We start from the raw sequence: 25,503 nt of genomic DNA on the forward strand, positions 1-25,503 counted from the left end.
TAAAGCAATAAAGCCCGGCTCTCAATGCCGGACCCCGCGCGAGGCTGGGGTTTATTTCTTTCCCCACTTCTCCTCCGATGGACAAACCTCTTTTTTTACCCCCCCCCACGATTGCATTTCACTTGCAGCCCCGTAACAAAGCCGTCACCTCCGCCGCCGCTCCGCTCCAGGGAGACGAGTTACAATTACCAATTGCCACCACAATTAGTGCTACTTCTTCGAGAAATTAGAAAGGGGAGCGGGAGGCTCGCGTGCGATTGATTGCTATTCATCCTGCTTTACGGTGACCTTGCTCTGGAGACGATGATATTCCTTCAGCCTGGAAACCGGGATTTGAAAAAAAAAAAAAAATTAATTGTAAATTAACAGTGAGAACACACATTTCCTTTCAATTAATTTAAGCAGAATGAGGGGGCGTGAAGAGCAGGCGTTTGTTAAGGCCTGTACAGTTTAATTATTTTTTTTTCCCCCCACGAGATAATGTAATTAATCTTAGAGGAGTCGGGGGGGACACGGAGCATCAGGGAGAACAAAGCAGTTAACAGGCAAAGGAAAAATTAAGAGCCCATTATGTAAATGCGGCGTGTTTTACAGCCCTGGAGTTGGGAGGGGGCTGAGAAATAAGTAAAATAACGATGCTGGCTGTGCTGGGGAAGGCTGCAATTAAACAGGGCTGGTACTGGCGGGGCTGGTGGCACCCCACTGCTCAGGGGGAGCTTGCAAAGGGGGCTTGGTTCACCCCCAGAGCCTGAGTGAGGACAGGGGGAGCCCCGGGGAGCTGGGGAGGGTCCCACTGGAGCCTGCAGACCTGAGGGAGTTGATGTTGATGAAGCCGGTGGCGTCGGCGGGCTCGTAGTCCCCTTGCACGTTCATGCTGTGGAGAGAAGGGCACTGTCACTGCCATGGGACTCCCAGGGGAACCAGAGCTGCTCTTTGGGAAGGGAGAAGGTGTGGGGGACCCCAGACCTGGCTGCTCTCCCCTCTCATCCACTGGTGGCTGCGGGGGGCTCAGGTCAGGGTCCCTGCCAGTCCCTGGGGAAGGGGCACAGGGCTCAGCCATGCCCAGGCTGCATGGGCCCTGCCAGGGACACAGCCCCAAAATTCCCTCCTTGGTCCCTCATGTGCATCATCACCTTCCATCATCACCCTTCCTCTCCGTGCTCTGGCACTGCCCAGGGATGTTCACCCTGTCCCAGAGCAATCCTACAGGTTTGGGATCCTGGGCAGGAGACACTGGCCCAGGCATGAACAGGACTCCAGGCAGGAAGGGACAGCCCCACACTGGTGTGGGGGTTTATGGACCTGGCAGTGATTCCTCGGTGCAACACTGAGCACATCCCCTTTCCCAAGGCAGCAGCCACCCACTGAATCCCAGCTCCAACAGTTTCCTACATCCCCAAAACACACGGCTCATTTCCCAGAAACCACAAACCTTAAAGCAGGAAGTGGAGGGAAATAAAGAAGAAAAAAAATAAAAAAAAGAGTTTACAACGATTTTACCTCCCCTGACGGGCTACAGAAAAACCTCTGTGCTTTTATTTTTGCTCATTCGAGTGGTTCTGACCTGCTCTATAATTACGTTACTTTCTACCTACTGTGCAGAGGCATTTCCACACAGCTCTGCCTCTCACAGCTTTCTCTCGGGTTCCTGTGACGCCGTCACTCAAAGGCTTTCAAACCAGCGATGTAGAAATCAAAAAGAAAAGGAAAATGGTTGGAGACGCAGGGAGAATAAGTGCCCCTGCTTTTCTCTCCCTCTCTCTTTTTCCTCCGTCCCACCCCCCTCCATCCTCCTTTTTTTTCTTCCCTCTTTTTTTTTTCTTTTTTTTTTTATTTTAATACTTTATTCATTTAATCTCTCCAAGTGAGAGTGCAAAGCATAATGAAGGGTTGGGACGGATTATTAGGAGCTGTTGATTTTGAGGGGGAGGGAAGGGGGGAAAAAAAGCCAGAGAAGAGAAAGAGAGAAGATAATTTGACTCCGACTGATCTAAACTCATTCGGGTGTATTTATGGCTTATAAAGTGTTTAGAGAGATTGAAAGGAGTTGAGGGAGGGCTGAGGGGGGAGCGAGCAAGCGAGAAAACAACACGAAATAAAAGGGAAAAGCCAGAGGGGAAAAAACCAATATTGACTTGAAACACGGCTCACACTTCAGCTGGATGCTGGGCTGGGCCCATGGTGTCACCTGTGCCACTGGGGATGGGATGGGATGGGATGGGATGGGATGGGATGGGATGGGGTGCCCACTGTCACCACTCCTGCCCACCCTGCCCCACTCACCTCACCAGCTCCTCGTTGTAGAGGGACCGTGGGGACTCCCTGCCCAGGATGTAGACGTGGCCCTTGAAGACGGAGAGGTGCACGGTGCCCACCACGGGCTCCTGCGAGCGCCCGATGCACTCCCGCAGGAACTCACACTCAGGGCTGTGCCAGAAGCCTGAGGACACGAGATGGGGTCAACAAGGGGCTTGGGGAAGGCCAGGGGGGCCTGGGATTCCAGGTGATACCCCAGGGCAGCCTAGGGTGGTCCCCAGGTTAAGCCTTACAAAGCAGAGCCTGGGTAATTTCCAGGGGAAGGGATGCGATTGCAGGACTGGGTGAGGAAATGAGATACTGGGACACACAGGATGAGCCATGAGGGATGGAGAGCTCAGGTGTTTCCCTTCTCCTTGGTGGCCCTCAGGATGGGAGAAGAGGATGGAACAAACCAGGAATAGGCCATGGGGCCATCCCTGTTCCAGCTCTGCTGGGCAGGGGTGATCATGCAAATGAAAAGGTTTGTTAAGTAGGTATGAAATTGCCACTCAAACACCAACATCTTGGGAAGGCCAGGTGGAGACAGACAGATGGACAGAAATGGGGGGGGATCAGCTCCCAGCCCTCCAAGAAAGGAACAGGCCATTCTTCCCTGGGATGGGCAGAGTAGGGGTCTGGCCAAAGAGCCAACCCCAGGCTGTGGACTGTGCTTAGGGGGTTGCAGCCCCACAGGTGCGGTCACACCCTGGCCCCCAAAACACATCCTGGGGGAGTGGCTGGTGGCACTGCAGGTGCATGGAGGGGCCGAGCCCTGCCTGCCACCCCCACACCCCTCCTGTCCCTAAGCAGGGTTATTAGCCAGGGAGTCCTGGGAGACCCAGAATAAAGCCTGGGAGATGTAGAAGGAGATAGAGGTGGAGAAAGAAAGAGCCCATTCACCGCCCTCCAGTCAGGGCCTGGTTTTATCTCTCCCATCTCACACCGGTGCCCTCTCACCTTTCCCTTCCCAGCTGGGCTCTGGGGCCGAAGCCATTAAAGAAACAAATAATTTCTTTTGTTGTTTGGCCTCACCAGCCCCTGAGCAGGGCTGTATCCTGCTGCCTTGTCCCCGGGGTCTGTGTGGCCCTGCTCCAAGGCACAGCACCGTGGTCCTGCAGCCCCTCACCACCAAACCCACCTGCCTGAACTGACCCCCCTCAGCTGCCCCACCCCAGCACGGCCGGAGGGTTTGGGGATCCCTTTCCTAAAATCAGCACTGCCACGCCAGTAGCAACCCCAGCTCCAGGCAAATACACTCCTTTTTTTGGTACCCACCCTCCAAGTACAACTCTTCAAATAGCAGGCTTGGTGTAAAAATCCCTGTAAAAATAAACCCCAGACACACTAAAATAATAACCAGCTGCTTAAATCCTGACTCTGACAGCTCCAGGTGGGAGAAAGCATTCCCCCCCCTCCCGACCCCCCACTGCAGACACTGGAAGCGATCCCCCTTAATGACCTTCCCACCATCCTGCCCTAATCACGGCGCAGGCAGGGGGACAATGGCATTTCCGCACCTGGGAAGGAGGGAACTGCCTTCAAAGCCGCCCCTCCACAATGGGATCAATAGGAACAGGGGGAAGATAAACACTAATTCTCCTAAAAACGGGACTAGCTGCAATAATGAGGTGTTAAAGGAAGGTGAGCTTGAAAGGCTGGCCTCGGGCACGGGGACCCACGGGTGCTTTTTGCACCCTGCTGGGGTTGTTCCTTGGATTCAGGATTGGCTGGCAGGGAAGTCTAGGACCAAGCTGGGAATCCCTGGGGATTCAACACGTGGAGCCAGGGAAACAGCAGCCTCTGCCTGGCAGACACGGGGAGGGAGAATTTAAATCATGATTCCCTGAGTGACTTTTTAACCTGGTGGCTGCACAACAAGCCAGTGGTTAGGAATAAACAGACAAACAGGTTTAAGCCTGAACTACCAAAAAAAAATTAAAAGTCAAAAGACAGGCAGGCCAGGTCAAAGTCTAATAAAAATGGAAAGAGGCAAAGTGGCACTGGAGAATGAATGAGGGCAGGGGCTGTGATCCAAGAGGAAGGTGACAAAGGCTCCCCCAGCCCCTGTCAGGGACCTAAAATGTGATTTAAGCAGCAAAGGGGCTCAGGCATTAAATGCCAGTTGCTGAGGAAGATGCAAGAGGGAATGTCCTTGGAGGGGAACATGACAAGCACTGGCACAGAAGGTGCAGGGGAGAAAAGCCTGACCCAGTCCTACTGATCTGCTGCTGCCCAAAGCCTGAGCTCCCAAAATCAGGTTATTTCAGAGTATCTTCCCATTGAAAACTCCACAGGAATCATCCCAGACCTGAAAAGCGATGGGAGAAGGAGCTGGGAGGCTGAGAAAACAGGGCCTGTGCATGACACATGTCTGGCCATGGGGCAGGAATCTCCTGGAGTGGGGCCTCCAGGGGTGACAGCTCTGAGCCGAGCACCCAGGTGTGGGCAGTGGGTGTTGAGCCTGCTTAGGGCATCCTGGGCTAATCCTACTTCCTTCAGCTTAGCACCCGAGCCTGGGCCGGGGTGGATCGGTGGAGCAGCCCCCAGGGCAGGGCTGGTTCTCCTCCCAGGGTGCCAGGACAGGGAGCTGCTCCTGTGGCACAGGGGAAGCTCTGAGCTGCGACCCCTCAAACTGAGCTGTGACCCCCCAAACTCAACCCGCGGTCTGGGGCTGCGGCTGCCGCACAGGAAGGAGGACACAGGGCTTCACTGCTGTCCTTCACTGCCGGGTGAGCCACTCTCCCCTCGTTCCTCATGGCTCCCAGCCCTCTCCAGGCAGCGCTGTCCTGTCCCAGAGCGGGAGCCCCAACCCGCAGTGCCCCTGTGTGGGCTGTGCACCACATAGCACAGCCAGGACCCTCCAACCCTCCAGAGAGAGTCCCCTGTGCCACACTGCCAGGGCACAGGGACAGCTCTCCAGCTCCAAATGCCATGGCAGGGTTTGGAGCTTAAAGTTTGGGTCCCCCCCCGTCCCAGTGTGCATGAGGCAAGGGCAGAGGTAGAAGGGGTTGGAGGTGAGAGCTGGGGAAAGGTGACACGAAAGGGGACAAAAGGATGGTGAATTACATCCAAATGTGCTGGTTGGGATGAAGTGGTGGCACTGGGCTGGCAGAGATCCCATGAGCAAGCCCTCGTGGAATATGACATTGCCTCCCAAAGAGGCACAGAGCTCCCTGGGCAGGAAAGCAGGCACAGTGTGGGGTTTTGCTCAGCCCAAACCCACCTTTCTCCCCAGGAGCAGCCTCAAAACCCACACCTCAATTTTGCCACCAATGGGACCTGCAAGCTCCAGCAGCAAGGAGGGAGGATGAGGAGGAAGGCTGGGAGGGTGCTGCTGTGGCAGGACTGGACTGCACCTACCGTTGTACACCAGCTCTGAGAATTTCAAGGAGAGCCCCTGCTTGATTTTCCTCACTTCCCGGTCCATGGTGAAGGCCTCGATATCTAAATGTGCATGGTATAGGATCGTTCCTGCTGGGGTCTCATAGATACCTAGCCATTTTTCCAGGCAGGGGGAAAAGCAGAAAAAGAGAGAGAAACGAATGAGACCAAAACTGTCAGCAAATGACAAAAAATAATGACTTGGCTGACAGAAGGAGCCGTGGTCGAGCGCATTCAGTCTCAGCTCGCTGTAAAATGCATCTGTCATTATATTCATGCTGGGGCCGAGACAGTCCACTCCGCACCTTGCGGAGAAAATTTCTAGATTCCCCTCTTTGAAGAGGCACTCTGACGAGGCTAAATGACAGGGTTTGGGAACCGATCCCCCCACCCATCCGTGCCCAACGGTCTGCAGCTGAAAACCTGTAATTAGCAGAACGAGCGGGGCACAGGCATGGGGAGCGCGGGGCCCGCAGTGCCCTCCTCTCCCCGCGGCTGCCGAGAGGCAACGAGGCTACCTGGGGGCTGCCAGGGCAACCTCCTTCGGGGCTGGCAGGGCCCCCCCAGTCCCTTCCTGCTGCCCCCTCATTGCACAAGGCCTGGGGATGGAGGATGTTTAATTATTTTGGCGTGCTGCTCCTTTGTTCTAGCCGTTCAAGGCTTGTTTTGTGCGTGGTGTTTAAATACGAGCGTGGCCAGGCGGTTCTCCCATCCGTGGGGGATGCAGGTGGAAATATTGTGGGGAAATGCTGAGCTGAGCTGGTCTTCTGGCAGTGAGTACGTGATGGGAAAGGCTGTGAGCTGTCCACAGCCAGGGCTGCTCCAGCAGCATGTCCCTGTCCCCTGCCTGCCTGCAGCAATGGTCCCTTCCCAGTGTGGTGCAGTCATGGGAATGGCAAAGGGCACAAAGTTCCCACTGAAGGGGATGTGTCCCCAGCCAGCCCCAGCCCCAAGAGAGGCTGAGGGGGAGCCCACAGGGCTCAGAGCTTCACCAGGCTCTGCTCTCTCAGTGCCCTGGAGAGTGGCACAGGCTCACATCCCGTGCCAGTATAGCCACAGTCCCACAGACACAACAGGAGCCACAAGGGCAGCAGCCCAGGGCTCTTCCATCACACTTCATCCCAAGCAGTGCCCATGATTTCAGCATCCTACAGGATGACAGTCTGTCTGTCCCAAAGGAGAACCAACCCCTTCTCTCCAGCCACCCCAGGGATGGTGCAGCCCAGTCTCTGGGGCAGCTCAGGTGCTCACCAAACATCCATTCCCTCAGGATGTGGGAGCAGACAGCCAAGTTAACACCAAACCCCAGCTGTCCCCAGGGGCACAGCAGTGACAGGGGCACAGGGAGCTGCTTGTTGTCCCCTCCAGCCCCTGACTGAGAAGCTGAGCCCACTACAACACAATTAACACAATTAATACAATTACAATTAATACAATTAATATTCCCTCTCCTTCCCCTTAGGGACTGTTAAAGGCAGGTTGGGTTGAAGGTTTGGGTACATGCCTTGACCCCCACCTCCTGCCACCCTGGGGGTGCTGGGAGACAGGACCAGAGCGTGTCAGCTGGGGCAGAGGGGAGGGCAGCTGACAGCCACTCTCCAGCCTCTGCCGAGGAGACAAGAGACACCTTCAAAGTGACACTCCACAATCTCCAAGTGTCTATTTTCCTCTCCCTATGTTTACAGGAAAAAGACAGAGGTGTCAGCACTGCAGCCCAACGATGCTTCAATCACCCCATAATTACTGCTAAGGAAGGGGGGACCAGAGCAGGGGGGACATGGAGGGAGGCAGTGAAGGAGACAGCTGCCTCTACTTAAAATTTTCTAATTTGTAACCTCGGCTGTCACTTCACCTCCATCCAAGCAATTCCGCTGTGCTGAGTGCAGGCTGTCACTCCCGACGTCATCCCTGGGACAGGAAGGGATGTGCTGCCTTCCCGAGGAGAAGGGCAGGATGATGCTGTGCCCACAGGAAAATGCTGCCCAAATTTCCACCCCTGCTCCGGGGCTGAGGCTGAGCCATCAGGCCGAGTTTGGCCTGGTATGTGCTCATTGCAGGGAAGGGCTTTTCCACTCTCCTCGTCCATCAGCTCAGCACATCCAGAGGAAGAAAAAGGTGGGAGCCAAGGGGAGGAAAAGCCCCAGCCGCCAGCAGCGCTCGGCTTTTGGCAGCAGCCGTCCTCCTCCTTCCCTCTTCCTCCCCACTGATTTCATTTACTTCGCTTAATTAGCCCCCCTTCAGAGTTAAAAAGATAATTTGATAATGAGGATGTGAGTGGGAGGCAGAGGCAGGGCTGTGCCCCCCGGCCCAGCCGTGCCCCCCGACCCTGGCACCCTGTAATTAGCCACCTCCTGCCACTAAAACAAACAGGGCAAACCTGAGTTAATTGGGCTTGAAAGGTTCCGTGTGCCCCTCGCCCATTAGGCCTTAACGAAGTCCAATTAGGAGCTTAGTAAAAATCAATGCAAATGAATTTTTCCTCTTCTCTGACTTCCTGGGACTGGGAGGTGAGGAAGAGGAGGCACCTTCGCTACCACCTCCACCACAGGGAAGGCTCTGGCCATGCTGCTGCCTCTGCCTCAGTTTCCCCTGCAGAACCCCAAACCTGCGGGGCAACCTCACCCTGCTGGGGTTTAAAGGATTGTCTCCTCCAAGCCCAGTTCCCATCTCCTACACTATTGATCCTAAATCCACTTGGGGTCCAAAATGCTCCAGGCAGTGGTGGAGTCACACCCTGAGTTCCAAAACCCTGGAGGAGAGCAGGTGCCAACAGCCCCCTCCTGTTCTGGCCTGCTCCCATCCCACTCTCCCTCTCTCCTGCAGAGCACATTTCGGGGAGGTTTCTCTCAATCCCAAAAAGCCAACCAGGGGCAGGATCCTGCTGAAAGCAAAGGGGGAGGCTTCCCCAAGGTCTCATCCCCACGGGGAGCCACCCCAGGGTCTCCTCCCTGCAGGGCTGGCCCAGACCCCCCGGTCCCCCGGCGCAGGAACGCGCAGCGATCGCTCGGCGGTGTCACACAGGAGACTGACGTGACAGTTAAATGGGGTTTGGAGAAATTATTAAATGCTGGAAGGGTCACTAGAGCGTGTCAGTGGCTCTTAAAAAAAATAAAGTAGATTTTGACAAATTACTCAGCATCCTGAATGCAAATGCACAGGCTGGCGAGTGCGGGTCGGGGTTGGGGTTTTTTTCCTTGCTTTTTTTGGTTTTAATGTGATTATTCAAACTCAGATCAAATGATTTGGGGTTTTGTTTCTTGCCCTGTGGTGGGGAGGAACACTGCAGGCTCAGTCTTCCCAAAATATTTGCTGTTGTCCTGCACAGAGGGCAAGTTTAAAGAAAGGAAGCATCTAATAAAGTATTAATGAGATTTAAAACAAAAGAGTTGGAACAAGGAGTTGGGAAATGATGCTGAACCACCTCCTTACTTAGTTTTGCACAGGGCAGCTTGCTGCCTCCAGAGGTTTCCATTGAAATTGATCCCAATGGAAGATCAATATTAGGAGACATGGACTCAAAAATATGTGGATAAATCAAATATTTGCTTTTTTTAAAAAAAAAAATCAAAGCAGTAATTTGCATCAGCTTCCTGTGGTTTGTACAGGTATTGGAGATTCTGGCACCGTCCAGGACCTTCCATGAGCATATCCCCACAAAACCTAGAGCCTGGTGTGTTTGCTGTGGGGACTGGTCTCACCTGGGGGCACTGGGACCCCCAGGCTGGTGCCAGCAGTGGCAGCTGCTGTCATTAGAGAGCAACAAGGAGTCCCTGTCACGGGGAAATCTCTGCCAAAGCTGATGGGGAGGGAAAGGCTGAGGGCTGCTGGTGTGACCTGAACAAGAGCTCCCCAGGATTACTGAGCACCCACCATGGCTTTCCCATTTTTCTGTCTTTTCAGGGCAGTGCTCTCACCTCTGGACTTCATCCCGACGAAGCGGTTCTCCACGATGTCGATGCGCCCAACCCCGTGTTTGCCCCTGTGAGGAGAAGGGAGGTTGCAGCAGTCCCAGCCCCACAGGTGGGTCAGAGGGGTGGACAATGGGGAAAAACCCCAAATGACAGCAGGGCAGCCTCTGGGCAGCACTGCTGACCAGCAGCAGGGACAAGGATAAGGCAGGTGACAAGGAAATGGATTTTTCTCTCCACCAGTCTCTCATTTGTCACTGGGACCACCATACTGCAGGCAGTCATGGCACTTTGGCCACTGGGGAATAAACTGGGCAAGGAGACAGGGCATGGCACAGCTGTATTCCCAAAGAACTTTTACAACCACTTATTAACCATTTAAAAAGTGAACAAAGTGGAGAAGTTCATTCCCATTCACCACCAGGAGGATAAAGGCACAGAGGAGGATGGCCAGGGACTGGGTGGCACTTAGGAGGAGTAACCCTCCTCACGCCCAGTGAGCAAAACCCCGAGGTATTTATACCCTTGTGCTCCTGGCCCTGGTGCCCAGCTCTGCTTGCTGGCATTTATGGCACGGCTGGCACCACGGCTGGCCACCATCCCTGGGCTCACCAGGACGTGTCTGCTGTGAGCTTCCTGCTCCCACCCCGCGCTGGGTGCCCTGGGGACGCTGCCCTTGTCCCCTCTGCTGGCCGGACAGGGTGGCACTCACGCGATGTCGTTCAGGTACACAAAGAGCTCCAGCGCCGAGGAACGAGTGGCTCCGTCCCCAGTGTTGGTGACCTTCACTGGGACACCTGCAGAGGCGGGGAGAGAGGATGGGCAGGATCAGCCAGTGTCAGGATCCCCCCGGAACATCATCCCGTGGGCGTTAAATAGATGTGACAGATATGAACTCTAAATAACTTCTTAAAAAGGCATATCCAAGCTGGTGCGAGGGGGAGGCGAGGGGAGGGGGACCCACCTCGGGAGAGGAGCGAAATAAATAAATAAAAAAGGCCATAAAAACGTCACCCCCCCTTTTCCTCTCTCTCCTCCCTCTCTTTTTTTTTAGGGCCTGTGAAATTGCAACCAGGCCCTTAACTAATTGAATTTCACGCTCCGCAATTGTCTTACGGCGCAGCACCTTCTGTCCCACCAGCCCTTGCTGGGGAGGGGGGACAGAGTGACAAATGTGTGCCCCCCCCTCCTCCCCTCGCCAGCATGGGGGGGTGTCTGGGGGGGACCCCCACCCCGGGGCACGGCTGCTCGCACACGCACGCACACGCACCCCGCGGCGGGGTGCTCCCCGCCATGAATTAATTATTGCACTTTTTCTTTCTTTCCCCCCTCCTTCATTTTTTTTTTTTTTTTTTTTTTTTTTTTAAGGGCACCGGGCAGGAGCAAAGCAGAGCGGGGTGGTGGTGGTGGTGATGGTGGGGGGGGGATGCTGAATAGAAAGAGGCATTTTTCTTTAGCGGTGTGAAATGAGCAATAAATGTATTAGGAAGCTGACAAGGGGGCTGCGGAGCCCACAAAGAAAAGCGGTGCGGAGTTGGAGGCTAATCCCCCCTCCATCTGCCCTCCTCATTACCATTTAACGCACTATCAGTTGCCAATCAGCCTCAATGCCTCCCTTTCTAGTCTTTATTATATAGGCGCCCGCAAGAGCCCTGTCTAGTGACGGGGGCTGTCAGCTCCCCCCCACTGCCCCCCCCTTAAACCCCCTATTTTCCAGGGGTTTATAAACTCAGTTGTAAATTGCTATTAAATGTAAACTCGCGGCAATAATGAACCTTAAGCTGCTTCTCGGCGTGGGCCCCCCCACCCCGCGCCCTCCCCTCGCCCCAGCTCTTTCTCTCCTCATCCTCCACCGGGATATTGGCCGGGGTCCGCTCGGCGAAGAGCCGACGTTGTCGGGGCTGTTGTTGCTGAAAGCTGCTTAGCCTTTGAAATAGTTAATAATTAGATTAAAACTTCAAATAAATTAACTAGGGGCTGAATGGGCTGCAGGGAGGGGAGCTGCTCCTTGCAGGGGGAACATTATAATGGAGCAGGGAGGCTGGCGGTGGGGAGGGGGTGTCCCCTCCCAGCAGGGTCTCCCCCCAGCCTGTGCTGGGCTTGCCACTGCTGCCAGGATGGGTGGTGGCACGGGGATGGCCGTGGCTGGCAGAGGGGGAGATGTTGCCCAGTGTCCTGCTCAGGGCTGGCTGGGCCTGCCGTGTGTCCCCAGGGATGCAATGGAGCATCCCTGTCTCCTTCATGATGGTGTCACCAGCCAAATCCTGCTGAGCAGCTCCCCAGCTGTTACCTGGCCAGCATCACCTGCATGCCCTCAGAGCCACCTGCAGGAGAGGGGATCCTGTGCCCACTGTGCCCTGATGGCAGGTGAGGGAGCTCAGACCCATTTCCACTCTCGGGGGAGGCCCAGAAAGCCCCTGAGATCCGAGCAGACCCTCTGCACACCTCAAAAGGCCCTGGTGTGCTGCAGGCACCATCCTCAGCCCCAGTGTCAGAGTCAGGGCCACCCATCTGCCCCCACCCTGGGGGTGCTCCCAGCTGCCAGAGAGCCCTAGTCCCAGCTGGGAAGTGGGGCTTGGGGGCACAGGGACAAGGGCCTGGCAGCAAGGAGCCTCTTACCCCTCTCAAACTCAATCTCCAGCACATCTGGGGTGTCAGGAGAGTTGGCTGGATCACAGGTCTTGGTGTAGAGCCCGGGAGGAGCCTGGTTCTGCAGGGAGAAGGAGAGAAGAGGGACAGTCAGTGGCATTGCCATGGCCAACACTGCTGGCAGCCCCAACCCGGAGTGCATCCCCCATCCCAAAGCTCATCCCATCCCAGGGGGGTATCCCCTATCCCAAAGCACACGCGCCATCCCAGGGGGGTATCCCCCATCCCAGGGGGGTATCCCCCATCCCAAAGCACATCCCCATCCCAGGGGTGCATCCCCCATCCCAAAGTGCAGGACCAGCACGGCACCGACGCTTACCGGGGGCCCCGGGAACAAAGGGGTTGGCAGAATCAGCCAATTTTTCCCCTCAACTTGATCTCATCTTTTCCTCCAACGCCCCCACAGCTGGAGGCGGGATGGCTGAGGAGAAGCAAGTCAGGCAGGGAAAAGCAGGACGCTGGCAGCGAGCGGGCGGGCCCCGCACGTCCCCGCACCGCGGCCGGGCTCATTCGGCACTGACCGAAAAAACTGATGAGGAAGCCTGACCCCAGCAGGTGCTCCCGGCACACCGGCTCTTTCATGGTGTCCCCGGGGTTAATACACACGGGGGAAAATAGAGCAGCAAAGCAAAAACCCATTTCAGAGCACATCAACCTTTATGTATATTTTTTTTTTTTCTCTGAGATTTATAGGGAAGAGGCATCTTATCTCCATCAGAGCCAGGCCAGCGGAGGCTCGGGTGCCGATGGTGAATTGCTGCAATTGAAGTGCGTGCCAGAAGGGAGGGGGGAGGGGGGTGGGAAATGTAATATAAAAAAGCTTTCCGTCCCGGAGAACAAATGCTTTGCAATTTCACATGGCCCCTCAGCACTCACCCATGATGCGACTGCACAGGATGACCCCAAAATACTTTCAGATCTGTGTTTGTAAACTCCTGCCTCCAGAGGGACTCCCCACCCAGCCACAGCTCCAGGAGGTGGAGGGGGAATGCAGGCACAGAGCAGCCAGGGCACTGCAGCACCATGGAGAGCCAAGCACCCTTTTAAAGGTGGCAAACTGGTATTTCCACACCAAACCCAGCTGGACAGAGCTGGAGCTCTGGGTATCTCTGGGCAGGGAGGCCCTGCCTGCACCCAAGCACCCAATGCCTGGCCCACGCTCTCCCTGTTCTTCTTTTCCTTTTTTAAGCACAATTCTGCTCACTTAATCAAATAATGAAAGAGTTTGGGATGGAATGGACCTTTAAATGTCCCTTTTCCTCCCTTCCCTTGCATTCCAGCAAGGAAAAAAAAAAAAAAAAAAAAGCCCCGTATAATCCAACCAAAAGTGATTGCTTTAAAAAAATTTAAGCTTTTTAAACGGAAAAGTAATTTCTCTATGGCAGAAGTTTTCATCTAAAATTTTTCCAGACTGGCAACAAGAATTTTAGTGAAAACTTTTATTTATTTTTGTCCAAATGTATTTACATTTGCTGAACCACTGCCAGCACCTGAGGGAACCCCATCCCACCCTCCACACTGGGGGGGACCCCTTGCCTCACCCCAAACCTCGGGGTGCACATCCCAACACCAATCCTGGGAATACAGACATAGCTACCCAAGCACTCACTGCAGCAAACCCCTCCTCAGTTCCCATTTAATGTCATTTTTGTCCCTTTCCCTCGTTTTAAGGGACGGGCACTGGCAGGCAGGCACATCTCCCCCGTGCCCCCACGCACAGATTACACGGGCTGTGGATTTCAATTTTACATCATCTGGCCTTTCCTAGCCCTGATCACACTTATTAACTAGATGAACCTGTGAGAGATGATGAAAAACTTTGAGTTCAAAAGGAAAAGGTGGAGGGAGGTGGGAGAAAAAAGACCGGAAAGTATTAAAAACTCTTTACTAAACATTGGAAGTCAAAGTCAGGTAGTTTCCAATTTTCCGAGCCAACTATGAAAACCCCTATTAAATAAAATAACTAAATAGAAATAAAAGTGACATTTGGCTTGCATTCCATCATTACGGTGTGAGTCTGTCCTCTTTTTATTCTCTCTCCTAAAAGCACAGTTCAAATGACAAATAGTTTGTTGCAGTGTATCAATGCCTCCTATTTATCCCTCCCCGCAGGGGGGCTAGTCCTGCAATGTCATCTTTAAAGGGAAGAGAGGAAAAAAAAGGGGGGGAAAAAAAGGGGGAAAAAAAAAAGGAAGAGTGTGTGGAAAGTGAGAGAGGGAGGGGGGAAGAAAGAAGCAAGAAAAACGGGGCAAGAAGAGAAGAAATTGGAAGCAAATGGTCCATGAAGTAAACCATGATGCAGAGCTATCGATGCCGCAAATGGTTTATTCATCCGGCTGATATTGTTGTGCCCGGGACTGAATGAACTCTTTCAGAGTGCCATATGAAGTTAAAGCAAGTAAATTTCTATCTTTCTCCACATTAGCTGCCTCATTGCCCTTCAATCGGGCCTCACAGAGGCAGAAAATAGCTCAACCATCTGCTTTCAAATCCCTGCGTTTGGCAGGTCCCGGGGGTTTGGGGAGGGGAGCCCGCCGTGCCTGGCACCCCGGATCTTGCCAGGGCCACCTTGTGCCCAGCACCCCTTCCCGGGCCGGGCAGGGGACAGCAGCGACAGTGACAGCAGCGACACCGCGCTCCAGGAAGCCACCCCCGGCACTGTCACAGAGTGAGGTGCCCGAGCAGGGGATGCTCCGGATGGGGTCAGGGCATTGCTCAGCCCCGCTTGGGAAGGGAACGGGCTCGGCAGAGCCTGGGGAGCGCGGGGGAGAGGCGAGGCGCTGGGCGCGGCAGGCTGGCTCGGGACGGGCGCGGGTCAGGCCCGTGCCACCTTCAGCTAAAGCCGTGAAGGCCCATCCCTGTGCCAACCACTCTCCGCGGGGCGAGACCCCACGGGAACCCGGCTCTGACCCACAGGCACCCCTCTGGAGGGCACCAGAGGAGGAACGGGACCCCCTCCCCACCCTCACCTTCCTCTTCCTGCCGCCCCCGCCGCAGGCACGCGTCAGCCCCGCTGCGGGAGCCGGCTGCGGGCACGGAGCTCCAGCGGCTCCGCTCCCTCTGCGCCTGCCTTCCCCTCCTCTCCCCGGGCTGTCTAATTAGGCCTGATGGATAGTTTAAATAGTTTAAATAGCGGCCGGGCCGGTGACCCGCTGGAGCGTGAACGGAGCAGGCAGCGCCGGCAGGACCGCGGGCACGGCTCGCAGCGGCCGGAGATGTGGCGCTGTCACCGGCGGCGCCCTGCCCCAGGTCCCTGCTGGTAGCCAGAGCTGGTGGCCCCATGGGCGCCCACAGGGTCTCCAACACCACCACCCACCCAACGGGAGGTTTTACACCGCACCCCATGGGAGCGGGCTGGCAAAGCGAGGAGGGCCGGGCGAGCTGCAGGGGACGCCCCGAACCTCTGCCACCCGCCACCAGCTCTGACTGTCACCAGCACCGCGTCTAACTGCTCCTTTAACGCTGCCCGCGACACTGTCCCCTCCGGTGTCACCCTGAGACGGTCCCTTCCCCTATTCAAGCTGGCGGCAATCAACGTGCCGGGGGCGGCGGCGGAGCCTCCCCGCACACACGGGCGGCCCCGCCGTGAAATTTCCAATTAGGCTGCAAATACACGAGACGTCCCCGGCCCCGTGGCTGCCGTGATCGATTACCTTGGGGTTCTCCAGGATCCCGGCTTCGTAGCTGCAGCAGGCAGGGAAGGAGAGAGGAGTCACTGCAGCACCTGCAACTTGCAACCCCAAAATCCACTGGGATGAGACCCCCGCCCCCACCCACCCCATGAGGATGGACATAAGTACACATCATGGATTTCCAGAGCGTTTTAGCAGCAACCCTGAAAGGACAGCCGGGCTTGGGAGAGTCCAGGAGAGGAATGCTGCCACGTGCAATGTGGACAACTAGAGAGAAAGGGGGGATGGAGGATTTGGTGTCACCCGTGGTCAGCATGTGGTGGGGCAGCCTGGGGCAATGGATGTGCAAAGGGCTGTTCTGGACATGTGGGTTGGAGGAGACTGGGGCTCCAGATCCCAGGTCTTTACCTCATAGAAGCTCCCCACCTGCCCAGCTCCTTACCTGATGTGCATTAGGTTCTCATCCATGCTCCAGGGCGTCTGAGGTGTCACAGGCACTGGGATCCCATGTTTCTGCCAAGAAAGGGACAGTGGGGTAAGCCAGCCCTCATTGATGCTGGCTCCCAGCAGGATCAGCCCCAAAAGCACAAAGGCACAAACCATGACCAGCAGGGCAGCACAGAGCAAGGTGCACCCCCATGTCCCTGACCCTGAGCAACATCAGCTCCCACCACAAGGGCCACCTCAACAGGGACACCAGGGACACAGTGTGGCTGGGTGGGGGGAGAACAGCCATCCCAGCCCTGCCACAGGCTGAGGAGGGGGCCCAGAACACCAAGTGAACCCCAGAGATGGGGACACCAGCACAGATGATGTCTGCTTTTCCCAGCTCCAGGGCCAGGATGGTGCAATGATGCTCTCAGGTGTGTGGTGGGATTGTTGGGGTCTTCTTTGCAGGGCCAGGAGCTGAACCCAATGACCCAGTGGGTCCCTTGCAACTCAAGGTGTTCCATGATTCTGTGATTCCCCCAGCCAGGCTTCTCAGCAAGGGGAGGTGACACCAGGATCTGAGTCCCCAAACCCACAGGATGCTCTAGAGCCTACAGAGGACAAATGCTCTGTCAGGAGGGGACAGCAGCACATCCTCACAGCCTCGTGCAAACCCATGGGGAAGCAGACACAGCCCAAGCAGGCTCAGTGCCCAGGGCACCTCGAGCACTCCGTGCCCAGGGACGTGTGGCCCCACAGCAGCTGCCTGGCCAGCAGGACGTGCAGCACCGAGCCCAGCTCCCTAACAAGGTCACCAGCGTGCCATTTATCCACTGACAGCTCAATGGGGGAAATTGCCTGTGAAAAGGAGGTGAATACGTGGGGGAATTAGCGGGAGAGGTGACGGCAGCAGGCTGAAACTGGAGCCAGAGGGGATGTCACCCACCCTGCAGGGACACTGAGTCACAATGTGCTGGCTGTGGGGTGGCCATGGCAAGACAGGGATGGGGTCAGTGGCTCCCACTAAGCTTTGATGTGTCTGTACAGCCCGGGCACTGCTGGGCAGCTCTGGCATTTCAGTGTCACCACAGCAGGGACTCAGTGAAGGGCTCAGCTGGGGACAGAGGAGCAGGGGCTGAAGGGACATTTCTTGTCTTGCCAGGAACGGTGGAAGGAAATGCTCATGGTTGTTGTATCACAGTCCTCAAACCATCACCTGAGGTGGAAACAAGATTCTGAGCTCTTCTAATGCTGTAGAGGGACTGACTCAGGCCTGCTCCTGGGGGGACGTGGCCTCAGGCTCATGGGCTCTGATTTGCTGGTTCCCCACCATAATTCCAGCACAGGGCCTGCTGAGACCCCCCCATTATCCAATCTAGATCTTCTCTGGCACAACTTAAGGCCATTTCCTCTGTATTTGTGAGAGGAGATCCAGCATTGGCACACCCACCTTACCTGGGGTGTACAAATCCATCTTCCAGACCTGAATGACCAGTGATCTTGAGCTGGCTCGTGCCCTCAGCCAGCCCTCTCCTGGCAGCTGGGGAAGCCAGTGCTCCCCAACCCATCCTCCCCATTTCAAAGAGGATCCTCCAAGTCCACACCAAATATCTACAGAGCCAAGGCAGCCTTTGCAGGAGCCAAAGGTGCCAGGACCAAAGAGGGATTTTGTTCTCAGCTTCACCTGTTCTGCACCTGTGGCCAGGCTATTCCTGGAGCAGCACCCAGGAGAGTTTGGCTGTTCTCATTAAGGTGTGTGAGAATGAAGGAGCCACTGGCACAGATTTGCTGCCAGAGCAAGGCTGGCTTCAGCCCCTGGGCAGCAAACCCATGGAAAGAGCTGTGCCACAGTGAAACCCAATTCCCCCAGCACCAAGGTGAGCACACAGCTGTGCTCAAAGGACCTGGCCATGCATCTCCCTCTCCTCAGGATGAGAAAGAAGGGAAACCACCTTTTTTTTTTTTTTTTTTTTTGTAACAGATAACCAAAGACTGAAAAGTACTTAAACCCTCACCCCACAACCTTTTGCTCTTGGAGTGGGGCCCCAACCCATTTGATTTCCCTTTCCCCGCCTTCCCAAACAAACAAAACAATCCCCACAACCAAACAAAACCCCCAAGCCCAAAACACATGTTCCATTTTCCATATAATAAAACTGTGGCGCTCTTAATAACTCCCCTATTTGACAATTTGTTTGGCAACATATGGAAAGCTCTCGTAAACTCTCCCCTTCATAATACAGCAGCAGATGGCAAACACAATCCTCAACACACCACACTCTCCTGGCAGCCCTAATGGGCTCAGAGGGCTCCTCACCCCACGCCACATCCCTCCAGCTCCACACCTTTCCTTCCCTGAGATTATCCAGGCAGCTTCGGTGGCAGCTATTTAAAAACTGAAGCAATTTTCTGGTTTATGCACAGAGCTGACTTTTCCCTTTTGATTGATTGAGCTGAGTTGTCAAGCATTTCCATGAAGTCGCTAAAAAAGAAAGGTACCCTGGTGGGCACATAAAAACCTGATGCAAAACTTCTAATATGTTTTATTGTAACTTGTATTTCAAAAAGGAAGGGACAACAAAGGTGAATGTATTTGCTTTGTCTGTTACACAAGTCAGGGAGCTGGGACCCGTTTCCTTGGAAAGAGGGTTACAATTAATAGCCAGGTAATTATGGGGCTTTTAAAAAGGAAGGAGAAAAAGAAATAGAGGAAAGGGGGGTGGGGGGAACTCTGACCAGGAGGCTCCTGAGTGGTGCTGCAGGGATGTAGTGCAGGGTGTGCTGCTGTCACCTGCCAAGTCTGGTAAGCACCCCGTGGTGACCCCGAGCATCCCATGGTCACTCCAAGAATCCCATGGCTACCCTGAGCTTTCACAGCCACTCTGAGCACCTTTTGCTGCCCTGGGCATCTTGTGGCTACTCCACACCAGCTCCTACCTTGGCATAATCCATCAGCTCACGGCGTCCAGGAAAGCGCTGGTAAAACTCAGGCAGCCTCCACGGTGCAACAACCTGGCAGGAGGGCAGGAGCAGGAGATGAGAAGCCCCCTGCCCTCTTGTAGCCCCTGGGCCCCCTCTGCCCCTGGGAGCCAAGATCCCCAGGGTGCTGCTGCCCCAGCTGAAATTTAATCTCCCAGCACAAGGTGGGAGTAAACCAAACCCCGACCCTAACCAGGCACTGGATGCAAAGGGAAACAGGCAGCATCGATTATCCAGCAGCTGCCTTGGTACTGTCTCCTCTGTGGCCTCGTGGTGTTTGGGGTAAAAATAGGTCAATTAAGGATCATTACAGCCCCCTGAAATGCCAAAACGTCGCTGAGTGCAGCTGGTGGCTTGTTAAAGTGAGGCAGGGCCGTTTGCATGGGTGTTAAAACAGAATTCCCAGCAGCTGCAGAGGGCCAGGAGCCCGGCAGTGGGGAGGCAGGGATGGTTTTGGGTGCCTTACCTTGATCTTGGGACACAGGGCATAGCAGCTGAGCTCAAACCGAACCTGGTCATTGCCCTGAAACAGGGAAGGGAGTTGCTGAGGGGTTACCCCAGCCCAGGGTGTGACCACACACAAACACACACACTCTCAGCCTCTGAGGAGCTGATTGGCTCCAGTCACAGCTCCCCTGGTGGTGTTGGAAACCACCTTGGACACAGAGGGCAAGGATCCTCTGCCCCAATTTTGGAACCCAAACCACCTTTCCTCTAGCTCCTGATGTGTGTTCAAACCAGATTTGGGCATTTTTTCCCCCAAAGACAACAAAGGACAAAGAAGGAAGAGGGCAAGGTGGGGGTAAGACCATAGTGAGCAGAGGGATGCAGAAACTCATAATTAAATAGCTCCAAACCTCCCTTTACCTTAATTGTCCCTTGCTGATTAGATCCCACTAATGAGTCCAGGTATCTGGGAAGGAGCAAGGAGCAGCAGGGAGGCTGGGAATTACAGGCACTTCCTTGGGAATAGCACTCACTGAAACCTATTTTCCACCGTCACCAAGGGGTGTAAGGACCCCCACTTCCCTGCCGCGGGCCTGGAGGATACATTTACACCGGGCTGGGCATTCCCAGAGGACTATTACACACATCCAGCAGAGCACTCATGTCCCTCCCTGGCCCGGGGCTCGTCCATCTGCTCGGCAGCGGGCTCTCCGCAGATGGTCCCATTTAAGGCTCCGCAGCCGGCTCGAGTTACCGGCAGTCAGTCAGTCCCTGCCCGTGCCCGCGGCTTAATGGCTTGGGGAGTGCAGCCACCGAGGGTGCCCCTGCCAGCAGGGATGGCTGGTGGCACCTGGGGGCAGAGGGGACACCGTGGCCTTGCGGGTGTGTTACTCCAGGGCATCTCTGAGCTGGAGCTTTCAAGCAAAGAGTGCTGAGGATGGATAGGATGGACAGAAAGGGGTGCAGGGACCCGACTGCAGCAGGGGAGCGAGCAATTCTGGTCATGTGTCCCCCCAGCTGCCCCTCTGTCCCATCTCCTGGCTGCATTGAACATCCCCTTTCTAGCACGGTCCCCACCGTGGGGACCCCCAAACCCATTGCGATCCCCCCGGGGACCCTAAGGGATCCCCAGGGAACCTAAGGACCTGCTCTTAGCCCAAGGCAGGGGGTGTGGGAAGAGGAGAAGGAGGCACCCGGCAGGTCCTGGGCTCACCCGCTGAGCCCTCACCTGCCCCAGGTGTCCCAGCCCCGGACGGGGCAGCGGCTGGAGGTGCCGGGGGTGACCCACGGTCATGTCTCGCAGGTCCCACGTCCCCACCACGGTCCCCGAGGGGGATTCCCCCTCTCCAGGACCGGGCTGGCCCCGAGCATCCCTTTTCCACGGTCTCTGGCTGCCTCTAGCGGCAAAATGTCCTCCCTGCGGCCAGCGAGGACTGGGACAGGAACAACCGGGATAGGGACAGGAACGGGGACAGGGACCGGCACAACCGGGATAGGGACGGCACAGCCGGGATAGGGACAGGAATGGGGACAGGGACTGGCACAGCTGGGATAGGGACGGCACAGCCGGGATAGGGACAGGAACCAGGACAGGGACCGGGAGAGCCAGAATTGGGGACAGGAATAGGGACAGAGCCTGGGACAGTCACAGCAATTCCAGGACGCCCCTAACCCCGCCGGGTTGTGCTGGCTCAGTCTCAGCCGGCTCCTGGCCCGGGCAGCCTCAGCATTTTGAAATCCTTGCGGACACAGAGCGTTCAGCTGTGACTCCAGCCTTCCCAACAGCGAGACGGAACCGAAATTGGGCACAGAAATCCCAGAAGCGAGGAGGAAGTGTTGAAATACGGCTGAGTTTTGCACAGTCCGCCCAAAGCACCCCCCCTGGCACCCCCGGCTTGCCCTGCACACTGACCAGGTCCCCCATCCGAGCACCTCGAGCCATCCCTGCCCGGTGCCCGTGTCCCCGCTCACCTTGCCCGTGGCCCCGTGGGCGATGTACGGGGCTCGCTCCTGCTGGGCGATGCCCACGAGCCCGCGGGCGATGCAGGGCCGTGCCAGGGCCGTGCCCAGCAGGTACCGATCCTCGTAGAGCGCGTTGGCCTGCACTGCCGGCCAGATGAAGCTCTCCACGAACTCCCTGCTGACGTCCTCGATGTAAACCTGCCAGCAGAGGGACCCTGATGGAAAGGTTGCTGCAGGGGAAACCCACTCCTTTGCAGTTTTAGGAAGAGTGCAGAAAATCTCTTTGCCTCTTTTTTTCCTAAACGCTGCTAAAATGCTTTGGGGCAAACCCTCTCGAGAAGGGATTTCTCATTGGCACAATCCCCTCTCTGGGGTAGTGAGACCCTAAGGCTCACCCCCATGGTGGGGAGCAAGGGCAGGGACACTGTTACCTTCTTGGCCCCCAGTGCCAGTGCTTTCTTTCGTGCTGCCTCAAAATCTTCCTTCTGCCCAATGTTAGCCTGGAAAGGAGTGAAAAGAAAAAAAGACTCGGTGTGAAACAAGACCACAAAACCCAGAGCAAACCCAGTTTGTCACAGGGCATGCCTGGCATGGCAGAGTCCATGGTGGCTGGGCTTGAGGACACCCAGGATGGGCAGGAGGGGAGTTCCACCCCTGAGGTGATATCTCAGAGCCATGCCTCCCTCTGCCAGGCCCCTTGGCTCTGCCCTGATTCCCTGCCTTCATTAGCAGAGGGTCATTAGCTGGCAGGGACAAGCTGTGCCACACAGGGCTGGCAGCTCAGCAGAGCAGCAGTGAGCTGGGCCATGGTTAACCAGTGCAAGCAGGGTCACACCCACAGCACACACACACAGCAGGACCCCCATTGCTCACCCAAGCCCCCCCAGACCAATGGCCCAGCACCCCCTGCACCCCCAGCCCCCGGGGACAGCCCAGAGCTCACCAGGTAGGCGATAACATCGTAGCCCTGCTCCTTCAGCCACACCAGGATGCAGGAGGTGTCGAGCCCCCCGCTGTAGGCCAGGACCACTGTGCCCTTGCACTGAGCCATTGTGCTGCCAAAGCAAAGGGAAAGGGGGTCATGAAGTTCCTGCCCTTACTGCAGCCATCAGCCACGGCATCAGGAAGGATCAGCTGAAGCAAGAGCCCTCCCAGGCTGCAGGGAGCCAGGGCAGGGCTGGGGGCAAGAGGAAAAGCCACAGCACTGTGAACAAGGCCAGGTTGTGGCTCTCAGCCAGGGGGGACACCAGCCTGTGCACCCTGATGTGGCTGGACAACAGAGGAGCCAAGGGCAGCCAGGAGGGTGGTTTTGCTCTTACCTTTTCTCCATGCTGGCAGCCCCAGCACAGCCTGCCCCACACTCTGCACGTGCCCTGCAATGCTGGGGAGCTCAGGCACAGTGGCAGAGGCACAGCCCAGCACGTCCTGCCCGTCTGCAGAGCTACCACAGGTTCAGCCCCCTGTGCCTATCAGGACAGCAATGGCTGCAGGGCTGGGGGGCCTGGCAGCATCCCCTAGAGCCCAGCCCAGCCCCAAGGCTAATTAATGCTTACAGAGCATTTGTTCTAATTGTGCTGCAGTGTTTTCTGCCAGCACCAAACACCTACGTGGGGATTCAGCACCCCTCACCCTCCAGCCAAGGGTACCGAGGACTTCAGCCAACAGCAGGAGACGGTGAAGGATGCAGCAGCCTGGATCTCAGGGCAGGGTTGGGGCTCCCGGGTAGGAAGGGGCTCTGGACTGTCCCTGCAGTCCCCGGGCCAGGCTGTGAATCCCAAGGCCCCGCGAGGAGGCGATGCCAGCTGACCCTTGGCCGGGGGAGGGGACGTGGAGCCGGCCAAGCCCTGTCCTGAGCAACTTTCACACTGCTGCTGCTGCCAAGTCAGCACAATCCTGATCCTGCAGGCCGCTCCGGGCCGTGCCTGCCGCTCCGGGCTGGCCCACCCAGCAGCTCCCCCAGGGATGCGGTGATGCCGGGGTGTGCCCAGCGCCCCGGTGCTGCAGAGCCAGCATCCCACGGGTAAGGCTCGGAGCCAGCCGCAGGCAGCTCTGCCCCGCTTCCGCCGGCTTCTTGCTGAGGAACAAAGGGGTCTGGCAGCCCCGTACCCTTCCCTGCGGCTCCCCGAGCCTGCCCGTGCCCGTCGGGCTGGCACGCAGGCTGCACCCGGTGCCCGGGCTTGTGCAAGCAGCATTTCCCTGTGCCAAGCTGGGCCCCTGCCCAGCGAGCTCCAGGCGTCCCTTCCTCAGCGGGGCATTTACAGGAAGGCAGGCGCAGTTCCCAAAACGGCCCAGCCCAACCCTGACGCTGCTCCTGCGGCTCCTTTAGAGACAACTTCCCTCCTTTAGTCCCAAACTCATCCCCGCTGTGGCCACCAGCATCTCTGTTGTGGTTGCCAGCTTGAGTAAGCACCTCCGAGAGCAGCCACACTCGCTCTCCCAGTGGCCCAGCAGGGCGATCGGGAAATGCCTCCAACTTTTGCCTGCTCAGACGCGTCCCAATGTCGCAATACCCGAGGGGCCTGGGGGCACTTTGTCCTGGAGACGCATCCTGCATCCCAGAAACGGGGTGGGACCAGCAGAGCTGCCAGCTCGGGAAACAGGGTTCGTGCCAAATCTGCCTGCCCAGGAAGGGAGAGCCCCGAAGTTTGAACGTTCGGTGGTAAGAAATCAGAGCAAACAAAGCTCGGTGAAGGGGAACGCGGCGGGACTTTCTCAGCCCTTATTATTATTCCGTAGCAATTTCCGTGTGAGTTGGGGCAGGGATTTTGCTGCTGGAGAGGCTGGGGCTGCCCTACGCTAAAGGAACACCACGCTTTCAGTTTTAAAACCAAGAAATAAACAGAAAGAGGGAGGGGAACAAAACGGCTGAAACTTTGGTGAAGAGAGGAGCTGTCTTTGCCAGCCGGGCTGCTGCCTGTGGGCTGGGATGGAGCAGGCAGGAGAGGCTGGGACAGGCAGGAGGGGCAAGGACAGGGGCAAAGGCAGACAGGAGGGACAGTGACGGCCTTTCCAGCAGCAGAGGCATGTGCTTACTGGCGCTGGGGTTTTCTTCAGCATCACTCCTCCACCTCCTGGAGGTCCCATCCTACCCCCCAAAATCCCCAGAGCAGAGAGGGCACGAGGAGGTACCGGCTGAGGTCCCAGTTCCCCTCCTTGAGGTGCCCAAGGGGACTCTCAGGGAAATGGGACTCACTTGGAAACCCCCTGCCCATCCCAAACTGAGCTAGGAAGGGCTTGACTGCAGTCTGCACCGCACCGGGAAGGGGCTGGCACCCCCCTGCCCTGCTCCAGCACCCAGGGGTGGGGGGACAGCCGTGGGTGGGTGGAAATGGGACAGAGAGGATGAGGGGACATCCTCCAAGGCAAAGCCCCCCGTTTCCCTCTCCCCCGTGCCGTGCCCACACTCACGCACTCCCGGTGTCCAGCTGCCCTCGGTGCTCTGCTCCGGTGCCTGGAGCATCCTCCCCCTCCTGCTGCTCCTTTGTACCGGGCTCAGGCAGGCGGAGCCGCCGCAGGACAGCCCCCCCTTGGGCACCGTCCCGGGAGAGGCCCTGAGCTCCTCCTGCCCTGCAGAACAGGGGGAGAAGCTGCCCCCGGGCCGGGATGGATGCACTGCCCAGCCCCAGCCCCTGCATGGCTGCTCTGGGTGCTGCCACAGCTGCCCCCCTGCTCCTGACCTCCTCAGCAACCTCCACAGAGCACCCACGAGTGTCATCCCCCCTGGGGGACTCCACGGAGCCACCTGCCCCCGAGGAAAATGGGAGCAGAGGAGAAATGGTGCTCTGCAGCACCTGACTTTCCTCCCCAGACCAGCAAGG

The 25,503-nt window shown here is 56.7% G+C and overlaps 1 protein-coding gene across 3 annotated transcripts; it reads right to left on the bottom strand.

Annotated features, from left to right (window-relative positions):
- ASS1 (argininosuccinate synthase 1) lies at positions 1–25,192 on the bottom strand. Of its 3 annotated transcripts, none has more exons than XM_059865133.1 (15): positions 25,094–25,192; positions 22,629–22,740; positions 22,117–22,185; positions 21,695–21,883; positions 19,743–19,799; positions 19,235–19,309; positions 16,311–16,381; positions 15,890–15,920; positions 12,207–12,297; positions 10,300–10,384; positions 9,594–9,658; positions 5,659–5,790; positions 2,284–2,440; positions 809–874; positions 1–319 (listed from the first exon to the last, which is right to left on the bottom strand). In XM_059865133.1, the coding sequence occupies exons 2-15, from the start codon at positions 22,734–22,736 to the stop codon at positions 265–267; spliced, it is 1,251 nt and encodes a 416-aa protein (XP_059721116.1). In that variant the 5' UTR covers positions 22,737–22,740; positions 25,094–25,192; the 3' UTR covers positions 1–264. The 3 variants fall into 3 exon arrangements, with proteins under 3 accessions (XP_059721116.1, XP_059721117.1, XP_059721115.1); XM_059865134.1 differs by having other exon boundaries at positions 25,098–25,116; XM_059865132.1 differs by lacking the exon at positions 25,094–25,192 and adding an exon at positions 23,005–23,158.
- Positions 25,193–25,503: the final 311 nt, after the last annotated feature.

The sequence above is a fragment of the Haemorhous mexicanus genome, chromosome 21 (genome assembly GCF_027477595.1).
Source record: "Haemorhous mexicanus isolate bHaeMex1 chromosome 21, bHaeMex1.pri, whole genome shotgun sequence".
NCBI lineage: Eukaryota > Metazoa > Chordata > Aves > Passeriformes > Fringillidae > Haemorhous > Haemorhous mexicanus.

Excerpts from the sequence above, each read along its gene's own strand:
- ASS1 (XM_059865132.1), bottom strand. Across the intron at positions 21,884-22,116 it reads TGGCACTGGGGGCCAAGAAG|GTTTACATCGAGGACGTCAG; the intron begins GTAACAGTGTCC and ends CTCTGCTGGCAG. Across the intron at positions 19,310-19,742 it reads CCCTGTGTCCCAAGATCAAG|GTTGTTGCACCGTGGAGGCT; the intron begins GTAAGGCACCCA and ends CCCTCCTGCCAG.